This window comes from Sus scrofa, chromosome 15 (genome assembly GCF_054392235.1).
Source record: "Sus scrofa isolate SSC_HxYL_T2T_F1_AM1 chromosome 15, Sscrofa_HxYL_maternal_Yorkshire_Landrace_v2.0, whole genome shotgun sequence".
In the NCBI taxonomy this organism is placed as follows: domain Eukaryota; kingdom Metazoa; phylum Chordata; class Mammalia; order Artiodactyla; family Suidae; genus Sus; species Sus scrofa.
This window is the reverse complement of record NC_139397.1, coordinates 142,811,982-142,826,223: the sequence shown is the minus strand read 5'-3', so window position 1 is coordinate 142,826,223 and position 14,242 is coordinate 142,811,982. Positions and strand designations below refer to the sequence as shown.

Here is a 14,242-nt window from a genome sequence, read left to right as displayed (position 1 = left end):
AATAAGCCAAGAAAGAGTTGGAAGGGCAAAGAGATATGTGTATTTGAGAATGGCAGAAGGGATATATTTCAAGATCCTAAATCAATATTGTGGCAATGTGGTTTCTGTTCAGAATAGTTTGCAATCTCCTAAATTAGCCCTCTAGTCCAAATGATAAATAAACTGCACTGTTTTATGATGGATCACAGCACAACATGACAAAGAGTTTATACCGTGATTCCATCTCATATTTTCTTTCTATGCAGAATGGACAAAACTTGGCAAGTTAATATGTAATTTTCAGAAGCCTTCAAATGGACGAAATGTCTATATATAATCAATTAAGGCAGATCTGCCGTAAGAAATCTACTTGAATTTTATATTGTGCAAGAGTGTTTCATTTCAGGTCTTTGTAGCTATGAAAATTCCATCAGTCGTAGCTGTTCTTGTCAGTAACACTGATGTAGACTTTTTATGTAAATAAGATGCCGTCATCCTGCTTGCAGTTGATGCTGTCATCAAATTACGACTTATGTTCTCAATCTATTTCCCTTTTGTCCTAATTCACACTTTTAACATCTCTCTCCAACACATGAAAATCGTCGGGTGGCCTCTCTTTTTTTGGCGTTGGATCACTCCAGGTTCCAGAGGTAAGTATTGCTAGAAAATGAATAATTTCCTCTACATCTCTTTTCCAGTCATTTCCATACTTGTCCCTTTTTCACCATACTTGTGAGTTAACCTTTGTGACATTTTTTTTTTAGATGGGATGCTGTAATTATATTCCGTTTTAATCCCTTGTTACAGTAATAGTAACCCCATATTAGCATGTTCCAACGCCGAGCCTCATTATAGGTTGCCAAGGCGGTGTAGATACTCAGCTTACATAATTTCAGATCAGGCACAGAGTGTGAGTGCTTCCTCTGTCAAGTGCTACAGTACATACCGACTTTCCTTTAGAAATTCTACCCTCTAAATACAGAGACCGTCCCTAAAATAAATAGCATCCACAGCATGAAAAGATGGGTCTGAACCACCCCCATAAGGGGCTGTGATGAGCCTTTCCTACGGCACCCAAAGTCCATTTTCGAGGAGCGAATTTCTTTGTGTGTTCAAATGAAAATGCCATTATTCTCTTCAACTAAGTGTGCACGGAATCCTCTGCAGCATGACAACAACATAATATTTTCAGAGAGAAGAAGAACAGAAAAGTCATGAATGTGAGCACTGGCTCTTTCCAGGCACGTGTTATTAACCCTAAGAAATGGTGCCCTGAATACAGATAGCGTGTATTATTTTTAGGTCCCTTAGAAGAGATGCCTCGGCCTCTTTTCTTTCAGCTCCTGGTTTATCAAAAAGTGAAGAGGAGCAAAATCAGAATTTTAAGGAATCCTGCTATTTTAAATGTGTATATTTTACAATTCCCATTGTACATGTAATGTGTTTTCCCTTTAGTCCTTTTAGTGTCTCTCTGCGACTCTATGTGTGAACTCACAGGATGAGAACATGAGCATCCTAAATATGAAGTCGCAGCCAAATGCCCACCCCCGTCTGCATTCCACCCCCAGAAATTCCTTTTTATTAAGTCTAGAGGGGGTGCTGGCATCAGTACTTTTGAAAAGCTCTGCAGATGAGTTTATTATACAATCGAACATGAGGGCACTGCCCAGGCCACATCCTGTATGAATTAAACCAGGACGTCTGGGTTGGGACCCAGATATCGGTGTGTTTATAACTCCCCTGGGTAATTCCAGTATGCACTCAAGTTGAAAGCCTCTGCTTCGGAGCCCCTAGCAATCCTGAAATGCTATCTCCTTGAGGAACAGACGCTCTGGAAACCCAGCCGGCTGCAGTGCAGACTAATGAATTAGAGTAACAGTCAGCTGAGTGATAGGAACCCCCCAGGACCCTCCACTGGTGGCTGGCATCTAGGAAGAAAGGGGCCAAAGATGGCAAATCCTGTACGGTCGCCAAGGGATCACTGTCTCAGCCAACCTTCACCATTTCAGACTTTTTTGCTTCCTTTAAGATCCCATTCACTCGTTCATGCAGCCAATCATTCATTCAACAAAAAGCTTTCTAGAATATTCCATGCCCCAGATAGTAAATGAGACAAAGTCCTGCCTTCACGGGGCCAACAGTGGATGGTGGAGCATTGCTGATAACTGTTCGGTGCAGTGTCAGAAGCCCATCTGACGCGAGATTGCAGAAGGAGCTGGTTCATAAGTGCTTGAACCCCTCACACATGTGGTGACTCCAATTTCAGGTGAACCTGGACCACCTGCAGATGTGGATGCCTGCCCTCGAATCCCGGGGCTTCCCGGGGTACCAGGCCCAAGAGGGCCAGAAGGATCCATGGGGCTCCCTGGACAGAGAGGTCCTCCCGGACCAGGTATGAGCCTCCCACTGATTATTCACTATGGGAGCTAAGATGAAGATCTGGGTGTTTGCCGTGTAGTCTGTTGCATGGAACTTAAACAACTAGTGGGGATGAAGGGATGAAAATCCCCTTCCTCTTAAACATTTTTTTTTTTCTGCATTTAGGGAGTTCCCCACATGGCTCAGTGGTTTTTGAACCCGACTAGTATCCATGAGGATGCAGGTTCGATCCCTGGCCTCGCTCAGTGGGTTAAAGAGCCGACGTTGCCGTGAGCTATGGTGTAGGTGGCAGAGGCAGCTCGGATCCTGAGTTGCTGTGGCTGTGGTGTAGACTGGCAGCTATAGCTCTGATTCAACCTCCATATGCCGCAGGTGCAGCCCTAAAAAGAACAACAACAAAAAAAAAGGGCATTTTTTTTTTCTACATTTAGGATGTACTAATGGGGTCAACATATCCCTTCTATTTTTATAGGGAAAGTTTCCTTTAATCTTTTATACTTGGGCAGTTTGTGGACATGAGATTTCGAAACCTCTTAGTGCCACAGTGTAGACGCTCTATGAATAGTCGTTAAAAGATGTTAATTTGATTTTGAATTAAAAACAATTGAACTGGGGTTTGGTGGAGCAGAAACAGCCTACAAGAAGGAAGGAGGAGGTATACGGCTTGGAGGAGGGAGAAGGAAAGGGTGGAGGGGCCCCTCAATTATGGCAAAGGTGGCATTGTTCATCAATGGATCTGAGCCCTGCTCAGCCATCGTCAGGGTAACAGTTTTCGTATCCAAGTATTTAAACCAAACCATTTCTTTCAAAGGTGTTCTCTGAGTGGTTTATTTTCTCTTCACATATCCCCACCTGGTTGGGTGATTTACAAAGAGATTAGGGAGTTTGGGGCTGGTCATCTAGAGGTCACGGATCTCTTTAGACCCATGGCAGTGCCTGTGATTCTAGAAACAAATGTGCCCATTAGCCTACGAGGCACGAAGCCATTCCCCTTCCAGTTCTTCCCCCCTCCCCCCCGCCCTGGAGTTCGGGGCCAAAGGAACTGGAAGTAGAACTGAACTTTGCACCTCCTGGTTCCTTGTACTTACCCAAATTTAAGTAGCTAAGGACCCATCAGATGTCCTAGAGAGCATCCAGAACAGCCCTGGAGCCTTGCTCTTTTTAGTCAAGGGCTTATTGTTTGTATTTGCTGCATTGCATCTGAGTTTGTGCAGTAAGTTAGTTGGGTGTGAATGGGAGCGACTTCCTTTAACAGCCAACAAGCTCCAGGAATTGAGAGTCGTTGCTTAACTTCTCTTTTCCTTGGTGCTCTTTGCATGAGTAAACCCTCAATCAGTTAGTATACCTCATCACTCAACCTTCTTTTAAGACCAAGCTGCCTTGTTGTGTATATATTTGCAACATTAAGGGCCGGTCCCCTCCCCACTTTATTTATTTTTTTTCATTTGTTAAAATTTTATTGAAGTATATTTACAGGGTTGTGATAATTTCTTCTGTACCACCCCCACTTAAAAAAAATAACTGGGAGTTCCCGTCGTGGCTCAGTGGTAATGAACCCAACTAGTATCCATGAGGATGTGGGTTTGATCACTGGCCCTGCTCAGTGGGTTAAGGATCTGCATTGCTATGAGCTGTGGTATTGGTCGCAGACTTGGCTCGGATCTGGCATTGCTATGGCTTGTGGCATAGGTTGGCAGCTGCAGCTCCAATGCGACCCCTAGCCTGGGAACCTCCATATGCTGCAGGTATGGCCCTAAAAAGCGCAAAAATAAAAAATTAAATAAATAAATAACTTTTCAAGTGGAAGATGTGGCCTGTGGTGGGTTTCTGCAAGTTAATTTCAGCAGAATACTTCCAGCCCCCCTCTATGCTTTATAAAGCACGGTACCAGGTGTGGTAGGCAGTCCAGATGTGAATGAGGTGTGTTTAGCCCCCCTCCAGGGTCTCACAACCTCGTGGTAGTAAGAGCTGGCAGACCATAAGTAATTCTGGATAATTGGAGATTATAATTCGTGATTTAAAGGAGTTTCAAGCAAAAGGCCTTAGGAGAACAGGACAGGGAAAGGTAATGCGAGTGTGGAGACTTGCAGGACTCCTACAACCCCAGTGAGAGCCGGCATTTGAGCAGACCCTGTAAGGAAAGATCAGAGTTTAACGAACCAGATTTGTCCAACAGGAAGATGGCAGAAGCACAGTTGGGGCAGGTTGGCCTCCTATCCTGGTAACTAAGAACCAGCTACATCCTTGATGCTTTGAGTGTGGTCTGAGGACCAGTAGCAACGCAGGCCACAGCCCCAGACCTGCCTAATTAGAATCTGCATTTCAGCAAGGTTCCCGGGATGTTTGCATGTACATTCAAGTTGGAGAAAGCCTAACTATATCATATGAATGCTGTCCTTCAAAGGGTCAGCCGAATGACGCCTTTTTGAATGATTCAATCCTAGCTCTAGCTTAAAGTCACCGGAAGGGCTTAGAAAACTAACGATGTCCAAGCTTCCTCCCAGACCAACAGAACTCAGGGGGAGAAAGGGCCCAAGCATCCGTGTTTTGAGACAGTTGCCCGGATGACTGTGGCAGGCAGCCATGGCCAACACCCACTGCTTTATCCCAACATCTGCTGAGACCAGATGGATGGTTGGGTTCACCCATGGCGGTGGCTTTGGAAAATAACTAAAGAAGGTAGCTGAGAAGAAAAAAAATTTCAAACGGGCAAATTCTGCCCACTTAGTAAACCTGGGCACATGCAGGTTTCTCTCTCCATAGATTGAGAGCTTCTGAAAGAGGGTGGACCATCTCTGTGGTCCAGGGGTGATCACCCTTCATCTCAAATTTCTCCTGCCTTAGGCTCCTCCAGCCACATGTGGCCACAGAAGGGCCATCTCTGGCTTCCTGCGCCCTCTCCTTATTGATGCCATGGACCCTGCCTGCTGCTCATGGGACACCCCCAAAGGCCACCACTGGGCAACAGAACATGATTGTTATGTTAAAAAAAAGTACACAGTCCTTCCCAGGAAGCATCACTCCCTTTTCCCCCATGGTTGACAGGGTGGGCTGCACTGCCCCATGATTCAGCTTCCCCGGAGCTGCTTTGGGCTCTGCTGTGCACCCACTCCCAAGCCACTGCTTTTTGTGGGGCCCCTCTACTCTGATAGAGCCCCTCCCCCATCCTGGCTTCTTTTGTAAAGAACCCTCTTGCCAGCAGTGTATTCCTTGGTCCCCTCTCCCTGTCTGTTCCCACTGACCACCCTGGATGCATTGGCTGTATTGTCCCGCTGCTGAAGAGGGACAGGTCTCTTCTGAGGGTCTACGGTGGCCCAGCCCTGATGGACTTGGGTCATCTCTCCTTTTCCATAGGCAGTTCTTTCAGCAGGTGTCCAGGGCTGTAAATACATCCCTGAGGTTGGTTGTGAAGGACTAGCTGCCCCTGAGAAGTACCACCTCCTCTTAGAATGATGCTGTGGTTTTCTTTTTCTTTTCTTTTTGGCTGTGATTCTGTGGGCTATACATTATGTCCTTGCTGCTTATCTATTTTATACATACAGTTTGTATCTCTTAATCCCGTTTCCCCCCAATTTTTCCTTCCCCTCTTTCTTCTCCCCTTTGGTAACCACTAGTTTACTATATTCATAGTCTATTTTTGTCTTGCATATATGTTCATTTGTATTATTTTTTAGACTCCATATGTAAGTGATATCATACAGTAGAGGCATGACCTTTTTGTGTGTGTGTTTTTTTTTTTTTTTGGCTCTCCCCATGGCATGTGGAGTTTCCCGGCCAGGGATCAGATCTGAGCCCATTTGTGACCTAAGCTACAGCTGCAGCAATGCTGGATCCTTAACCCATTGTGCCCGCCAGGGATCGAACCTGTGTCCCAGCACTCCCAAGATGCTGCTGATCCCACTGTGCCACAGTGGGAACTCCGATGCTGTTCTTTTCGTCCCGTTTTCCGTTTAAAGCCTCTTTCACTGCTGAGCTGACTTTGTAGCCAAGTGTTGCAACTGAGGTCTACATTGAAAAAAAAATTTTTTTTAAAAACCAACACCCCCCCGCCGCCCCCGTCGAACTTCTGGCTCCTTCCTGCCCAGTCTGAGTGGGTAACAGCCACATGAACTAGAACTCATGTCTGTTCGGCGTTCTCAGTGATAGAAGGTCTGATGCTTTTCTATGCAGGCATCTCTTTGAATCTACAACTTTTCCTTCCCTGGTGGCCCTCAAAGGCCGAGGCCTCCTGTAACGAACTCAAAAGCGGTTTCCATTCTGGTTTGAACTGTTGCTGCCTAATGGCCATCTTCCCATCCTGCTCAACAGGCGACCCTCAGAAGGGGGACCGCATCTAACAGTGCAGGGCTTTTCTTTTTTCTTTTTTTTAAGCACTAAAGATGTTCCCTTTTTTCATTTTTAAAATGTTTACTAAAGTATAGTTGCTTTGGGCAATGCTGTGCCAATTTCTGCTGAATAGCAATGCCACCCAGGCATACATATAGAAGCATTCCCTGTCTTAGAGTATCTTCCATCGTGGTCTATCCCAAGAGATTGGACCTAGTTCCCTGTACTGTTCCGCAGGACCTCATTGCTTATCCATTCTAAATGCAATCGTTTGCATCTCCTAACCCCAGCAGGGTTTTTCAATGTAGATCTTTAAAACAAGTGCCAAGTAGAAAACTCTAGGCATACATGTTAAATTAAGCAAAGCCTTCCTTCCTGGCTCTCGGGAAACGTTGTTGTCAGCCTACCGCTTCCCTTTGTCTTCCCCTAAAGGGAGCAAAACCTATGTTATGACTTCAGGTGGAGGAACTCTTTCCCAGACGGTCAGTGATCCGAACACCTGTCAGTACTTGGGAAAAAAGTGGCTGCCTGGTCAGTGATGAGCCCACTGGCTTCCTGGCTCCGATAGCCTTGGGCAGCCTTTTCCAGAATCACGCTGCAGCCACGTGCTGGAATCATCTCCTTGGGTGGGAGATAAAAGAGTACTCTGAGCTCCCAGCGGGGCCCTCCGTTCCTTCCAAAATAGCATATTCTCTTTGAAGCTGGTGGAAGGAGATGGGCCAACTCGCATATAGCAGCGTGGTCCAGGAAGAGGCTGCCCGGTTGGACGTGAGAGGGTGTCTCTCCCGCAACGCGGAGGAGAGCTTTCCTTTCTCACTTTCTGATGATAGCCATGTACACAGCCCGGCCCCTGCAGGACGTGCCAAGGGACATTATTTATGACCCGAGGGGCGAGAACGTGACAGGACAGCACCCTTAAGGCCAGGAATACCCCCCAAAGGCCATGCAGAACACTAGGCAAGCAGCATCGGGTGTGGAGGGAGGGGCTGCTGGTTGTGGGATGAAAAGAGAAGCTTTTTGGGATCACCGCAGGCAGATCATGTTAAAACAAAGATGTAAAGGCCATGAGGTTTGGGGGCTATAAGGGGGGCCTGAGTGAGGGGGGAGTCCAGGGAGATGTCTCCTTGGTCCCCTGAGTATGGAAGCCCCGCCCCCACCCCACACACCCTCAGGTGGCTCAGAACACGTCCCAGGGACAGCGACTCAAGTGAGCGCTGTCTGACTTAGTGATTGGCTTTGGGCTAATTTGTAGCAGAAAGAGACAGAGACAGAGGAGGAGGATGGGCGATGAAGGGGGAGAGGGAGAGAGACTAGGGATAGAGACCAGAAACCTTGAGCTGCTGGTCATTCAGGTCCTTAGGGCAAGGGGCTGTTCAGGCCCCCACGGGCAAGGACCAAATCTGCTACCCAGACCAAAGGAGATTGTGGCTGATGAATTGATGCCTTGGCCCAATGGAACCAAACACTTAAAAGAACGGCTCAAAGTCTCAGTGTGACAGCTCGAGGTCCCCGGGGAGCACATCTGAGCCCTTGTCACCAAGCAGGGGCTGCAATGGATGGCACAGCCTCTGCTCTTGGCCTTCCGGCCCATTTCTGCTCTACATGTGGTGGGCTCTGGGGCCTTTCTGAGCCTCCGTCGCCCCACTGGCAGCCTGGCATGTGGGAACATAGGCATGTGGCTGCTGTGAAGACTGCGTTTGATAATCCATGAGAAGGGATGAACCTGCTACCCAGCATCTAGTAACACTCAATAAAGAGCCCGTTTTAAAAATCGTTGCTCTTAGGAGTTCCCGTTGTGGCTTAGCAGGTGGAGAACCTGACACAGTGTCCATGAGGATATGGGTTTGATCCCTGGCCTCGCTCAGTGGGTTAAGGATCTGGTGTTGCCGCAAGCTGCAGTGTAGGTCAAAGATGTGACTCAGAGCTGCATTGCTGTGGCTGTGGTATAGGCCATCGGTTACAGTTCCAATTTGACCTCTAGTCTGGGAAATTCCATATGCCATGGGTTTGGCCCTAAAAAGCCAAAAAAAAAAAAAAAATTCCTCTTTATTTTAATTTTTCTTATCTTTTTAGGGCCACACCTGTAGCATATGGAAGTTCCTAGGCTAGGGGTTGAATTGGAGCCATAGCCGCACACAGCCACAGCAATGTGGGATCCTACAACCCACTGAGGATCCTCAATCTACACCACAGCTCACGGCAGGGCCGGATCCTTAACCCACTGAGTGAGGCCAGGGATCGAACTCACATCCTCATGGATGCCAGTTGGGTTGGTTAACTGCTGAGCCACGACGGGAACTCCCTGTTCCTCTTATATAAATTTGACTCCCAAATGAATGCGATCAAGTTTTATTCATTCCTCCATTCAGGTTTCCAGAAAATCATTATTAAGGAAAATAGTTAATTACAAAGCCATACTATTCAATGCAGAAAAGAAAAAAAAAACAGATCAAATCTGTAAGACTATGAAGAAAATGGGAAAATGTCTCACTCATCGCCCTCTGGTCTGGCTTCAAATCCTGGCTCTGCCCACAACTGGCTTGTTGGCTTTAATTAATCAAGTTACTCGACATCTTAGTCAATTACTCTCCAACTGCTAAGTGGAGGTATACAATCCCAGCTTCATGTAGCTGCAAGGATGAAATGAGCTGATGCAGGTTGGTCCAAATGGGAGGCCCAGGGCTGGCACATAGAATTCATGCAGTAAGTGCTAGCCTGGAGGGTGTCACGTTATTGTCACCACTGTTGTCGTGAACTTTCCTTCAGAGTGCAAAGGAGAGCCTGGGCCGGATGGCAGAAGAGGTGAAGATGGCCTCCCAGGGCCCCCGGGGCCTCCAGGACACAAAGGTGACATGGGAGAAGCAGGCTGCCCAGGAGCACCAGGTAAAGAATTTCAGCTTCTCTTCTTTTCTCTGGCCCAGTGGACCTGAGGACTGTATCCAGGTTTCCTGACCTCTCAAGCATTTGCCTTAGATACCGACTCACCAGGCTTTAGGGAAATGAAGCAACAGGAGCAAATAGGATGTATCCCCCACATTCTAAGTGCTATTCAACCACCATAAAAACAGGTCAAGGCCCCATGCCCATTATTTTCCCGAAGCACTTTTCATTATCACAAAGGGCTCAGCCATTGCCACTGAGCATTGACACTTGGCATTTGCCGTGTCATCACCAAGGAGAGGCTGTGCTGATCTTAGGGTTGGTGGGGGTGATCTTGCCTCTACAGCTGCCTCAGTTATTTGGCCTCTGGTTTTCTGAGTTCATTCGTCTTGTCCTATAGCCATCGATCAATTTGTATAGAATACAAAGCTGTTCCTTAAGAAAACTATTTGCGAAGGGGCCTTGGATGAGAAGAGGTAAGGCTCTTCAGCATATAAATTTGAACTATAATGCACCAAGCAATATGTTAGGTGCCAGGGGCCCAAAGTCTTCCAGATACAGTCTCATCTTTGGAGAGTATCTGGTAATATTAGTTAGTGATGAGAAGCAAGTGAAGGGCAGGGCTGGGATGCTCAGGAAGCAGGGGCTACAAGAAAATGAAGGCTGCAGCCTAAAAGATACAGCTCAGCTTCTGCTACATACAGATTGTTACCTTCCAGAACTGTGTGCCCAGCGTTCCCTATACTCTGCTTTTCTAGCTTGAAAGCCTAACTCCTGAAATCTTGGTGGGTCACACGGAACACATGAGCAGGCCTGATTCAATCTGTGAGCTACCACAGATTGAACCTCTGGTTTACCGCATAGGTGAGAAGAGCTGCCAGTCTTCCAGAGACTAACAAAACAAAATTTAAACACCTTTTGATTTCAGCTTTTGCTTTTGGCAATTAGAAATAGCTATTGGGAGTTCCCGTTGTGGCACAGTGGTAGCGAACCCAACTAATTCCATGAGGACTTGGGTTTGATCCCGGTGTCACTCAGTGGGTTAAGGATCTGGTGTTGCCACGAGATGCGGTGTAGGTCGCAGACACAGCTCCAATCCCGTGTTGCTGTGGCTGTGATGTAGGCTGGCAGCTGTAGCTCTGATTCATCCCCTAGCCTGGGAACTTCCATATGCTATGGGTACGGCCCTAAAAAGACAAAACAAAACAAAACAAGACAAAAAAATAAGGAGCTATCGAGCTTTTTGTTTGTGGCTGTGGCTTTGGTACAGCCCCAGATAAAAGAAAAAAAAGAAAAGAAATAGCCACTGGCCCCCTTCAGTGGGTCTTAGAGATACCCAAGGAGACACATATTTGGTACACCTGTTCATTCTGCACCTGCCAACGAGAATTCTAGAATTCTGGAATTAGGCCTTCTCATATTTGGTACACCTGTTCATTCTGCACCTGCCAACGAGAATTCTAGAATTAGGCCTTCCTTTCACCTCCCTTCCTTATAAAAGAAGCGATCCAGAGTCCAACTCGGGATTTCCAAGCCCTTGTCCTTCTTAGAATGGGACAGAAGGACAGAACCACAGGACAGGTGGTGAAAGAAAGACTGACTCTGAGATTCACTTTTTTGGATGAGCAGCCTCCCGGTCTAGTCAGAGAAGCTGAGAGATCCTTCGTGGGGCATGTCATTTTCCTGATCTAGTTCTTTTCCTCTCGCCACTTATCATTGTCAAAGTATTTCACAATTTGTCTTTTTATTAGATTTATCATTTGTCATTTCTCTTCTTTGAGTCAAATGTAAGCTCCAGGATGGCAGAGATTTTCATCTGTGTTTTGGCTACTATAACCCAGGCAGCTGGAAGCTGTTTGGAACAGGTCCTTGTTGAATGAGCAGTTTACATACGTTGCCTTTGTGGGAGCAGAACGTTCCTCTCTGTTCCCTGCGTCTTAGCACCACACCAGACAGAGGTGCTCAGAAATATTTGGTAAACTGAACTCCCTGAACAGCCTTTCTTTCTGTTTCTTTATTCCTCCAGGTCCTCCTGGGCCCATAGGGGATCCTGGACCCAAAGGGTTTGGCCTTGGATACCTCAGTGGCTTCCTCCTGGTTCTCCATAGTCAGACGGATGGCGAACCCACCTGCCCCGAGGGCATGCCCAGGCTCTGGACAGGGTACAGCCTATTATACTTGGAAGGACAGGAGAAAGCTCACAATCAAGACCTTGGTATGTAGGTGGCACGTGGTCACCCAGGTCCATGGCTTAAGTGTAAAACTTTGGGGTTAATTTTATGGATTCACCTGTCTCTTAAATGATCACTCATCCTCTGCAGGATTTTTTTCTTTTTCAACTACCATGCTAATGCCCAACTACTGCATAAAACCTAAGATTCTATGAGGTGCCAAAGAAGCTCATTCTGTCTATAGTTATTATTCTCTGACTACTCATTATTAGTTCAAAAAAATAATTCTTCCTTAATAAGTGTAACTCTGATATAAAATGCAATTTTTATTTTGCGATGTAAATTATTTCATCAGGATGGGGTTGGTTCCTGTGTCTGGATGTAAAATGGTGCATCCGTAGACCCGGGCTGTAGCATTAGCCAGCATCTACTCCTCAACTTACTCCCATTTTTTTTTTTAATTGAAATGTACTTGACCTGTAACCTGATGTAGGTTTAAGGTGTAAAGATGTTGATCTGATCCATTTATACATGGTCATAGGTTTCCATTGAATTGACAGTTGGGACCTCTATCATATCACATAATTAACATTTTGGGGTTTTTTGGGGGGTCTTTTTTTTAGGGCTGCACCCACGGCTCATGGAGATTCCCAGGCTAGGGGTTGAATTGAAGCTGTTCCCGCCGGCCTATGCTGCAGCCACAGCAACACCAGATCCGAGCTGCGTCTACAACCTACACCACAGCTCACAGCAATGCCAGAACCCACTGAGCAAGGCCAGGGATCAAACCTAATGGATACTAGTCAGATTCGTTTCTGAGCCACGACAGGAATGCCGTCATTTCTTTTTTGTGGTGGGACTAATTAAGATCCAGTACATTTGATGATACAATGCAATATTGTCTATATTCATTCCAGCCTGCATTGTATCCCTAGGACTTTTTTATCCCCCTGGTTGTAACTTACACCCTTAAACAACATCGGAGCTTGATGTTGAGAGCCATCCCTTGGTACCACTTGTCAATGTTCATTAGTAGGATTTAAAAGCTTCGGGAACTGATTTTAAGCAGAGGGTTAAGTGCCTGGTGCTGGCACTCACTGTCTCCCCGAGAATAACAGTGGTTGGTTGGAGTGGCAGGTGTATGAGGGCCATACCAACAGGGACAGCTGGCAGCGAGATGAGGCTTGTCATGGCTTTCTCTGGGCCATGACCCCCGCTCTCGATAAGGGGGAGCGAAAGGGTGCAGCTACTTACAGGTGTACCACCAAGCGTCATTTTGCCTGCCCAGGTCTAGCCAGAGCCAACACCGCCAAGTGCTCTTGGAATAAAAACCAAAGGCCTTAACAAGACCGACAAAGCTCACCTCCTCTGGTGTGATTTACCTTGCGATGTCCTTGAGACAGACTCAGACCCCTCTCTCCACCTTTCCCCCCGTGAGCTTCTTTGGGTTCATATTTTTTTTTCCTGGCCCTGCCAGAGATGTGAAAGTTCCTGGGTCAGGGATGGAACCCACACCACAGCAGCGACCTGAGCAGCAGCAGTGACAATGCCAGGTCCTTAACCACCGTGCCACCAGGGAACTCCCTCCCTTGGGCTCTTTGAGCTCAGCACACCTTATCACCTCTGGTCCTTCCTGCTGCTTTGTCAATAGGACTTTCCTTGGAAGGGTCCCCACCATCTCTAAACATGGCCCAATCTTTCTCCTAACTCAGGTCCTAGCTCAGACTCCTTCTGGCAGCCAGACTTCCTGCCAGTCCAGGAGGGCCCCCCCCCACTTCTCATCCACAAGGCTTGTCCTGCTGTGTCCCCATGGCCTCTTGGCCCCGCCAGCTCCCCCGTCAGGCCGGGCTGCGAGCTCCCTGAAGCTCTTTGGTAAGAGGTGTGTTCACCTCTCCCTTAGCTGGCGCTCCCACCCTCCCATCCCCACCCCACCCCTGCCTACTGCCCGGCTCAGGAGAGTGACCAGTGCCTGAGTGGCTTCGGGCTGGCCTGGGAGACAGGGGAGGTGGCAGGGGTGGTCCAGCGCACCCCCTGCTTTCCCCACCCCGGAAGTAGGCACCACGGGAGCCAGGGCCTCCAGATGCCAGAACACGTGTCTGCAAAGGACCCGGGTAGGGACTAGGGGGGATAGTCGCGCAAGACAGCCGGCTCCCACACCTCTTCCCTCCCAAGGTCTGGCGGGCTCCTGCCTCCCGGTGTTTAGCACGCTGCCTTTCGCCTACTGCAACATCCACCAAGTGTGCCACTACGCCCGGAGGAACGACAGGTCCTACTGGCTGGCCAGCACGGCGCCGCTGCCCACGAGGCCGCTCTCGGAGGAGGAGATCCGCCCGTACATCAGCCGCTGTGCCGTGTGCGAGGCCCCCGCACAGGCTGTGGCGGTGCACAGCCAGGACCAGTCCATCCCCCCGTGTCCGCGGGCCTGGAGGAGCCTCTGGATCGGCTACTCCTTCCTGATGGTGAGTCCCTGCGCGCCTGCCGCCCGGTGCCACCCTCCCTCGCCCATT

The 14,242-nt window shown here is 48.0% G+C and overlaps 2 protein-coding genes across 9 annotated transcripts in view; one reads left to right on the top strand and one right to left on the bottom strand.

Annotated features, from left to right (window-relative positions):
• RHBDD1 (rhomboid domain containing 1) overlaps window positions 1-14,242 on the bottom strand; it is a 181,068-nt gene that overhangs the window by 35,314 nt on the left and 131,512 nt on the right. The gene's annotated exons all lie outside the window — the stretch shown is intronic.
• Window positions 1-14,242, top strand: part of COL4A4 (collagen type IV alpha 4 chain) — a 141,688-nt gene that overhangs the window by 122,236 nt on the left and 5,210 nt on the right. For 3 of the 4 annotated variants that reach the window (XR_014830542.1, XR_014830541.1, XR_014830540.1), the window contains exons 43-46: window positions 2,246-2,371; window positions 9,451-9,567; window positions 11,591-11,779; window positions 13,908-14,194. Coding sequence is in view for 1 of the 4 variants with exons in the window: in XM_021075271.2 (XP_020930930.2) it covers window positions 621-629; window positions 2,246-2,371; window positions 9,451-9,567; window positions 11,591-11,779; window positions 13,908-14,194 (728 nt within the window). In the remaining 3 variants the exon portion in view is untranslated. Of the gene's footprint in view, window positions 1-620; window positions 630-2,245; window positions 2,372-9,450; window positions 9,568-11,590; window positions 11,780-13,907; window positions 14,195-14,242 lie in introns of all 4 variants that reach the window. The other variant, XM_021075271.2, reaches the window with a different exon arrangement.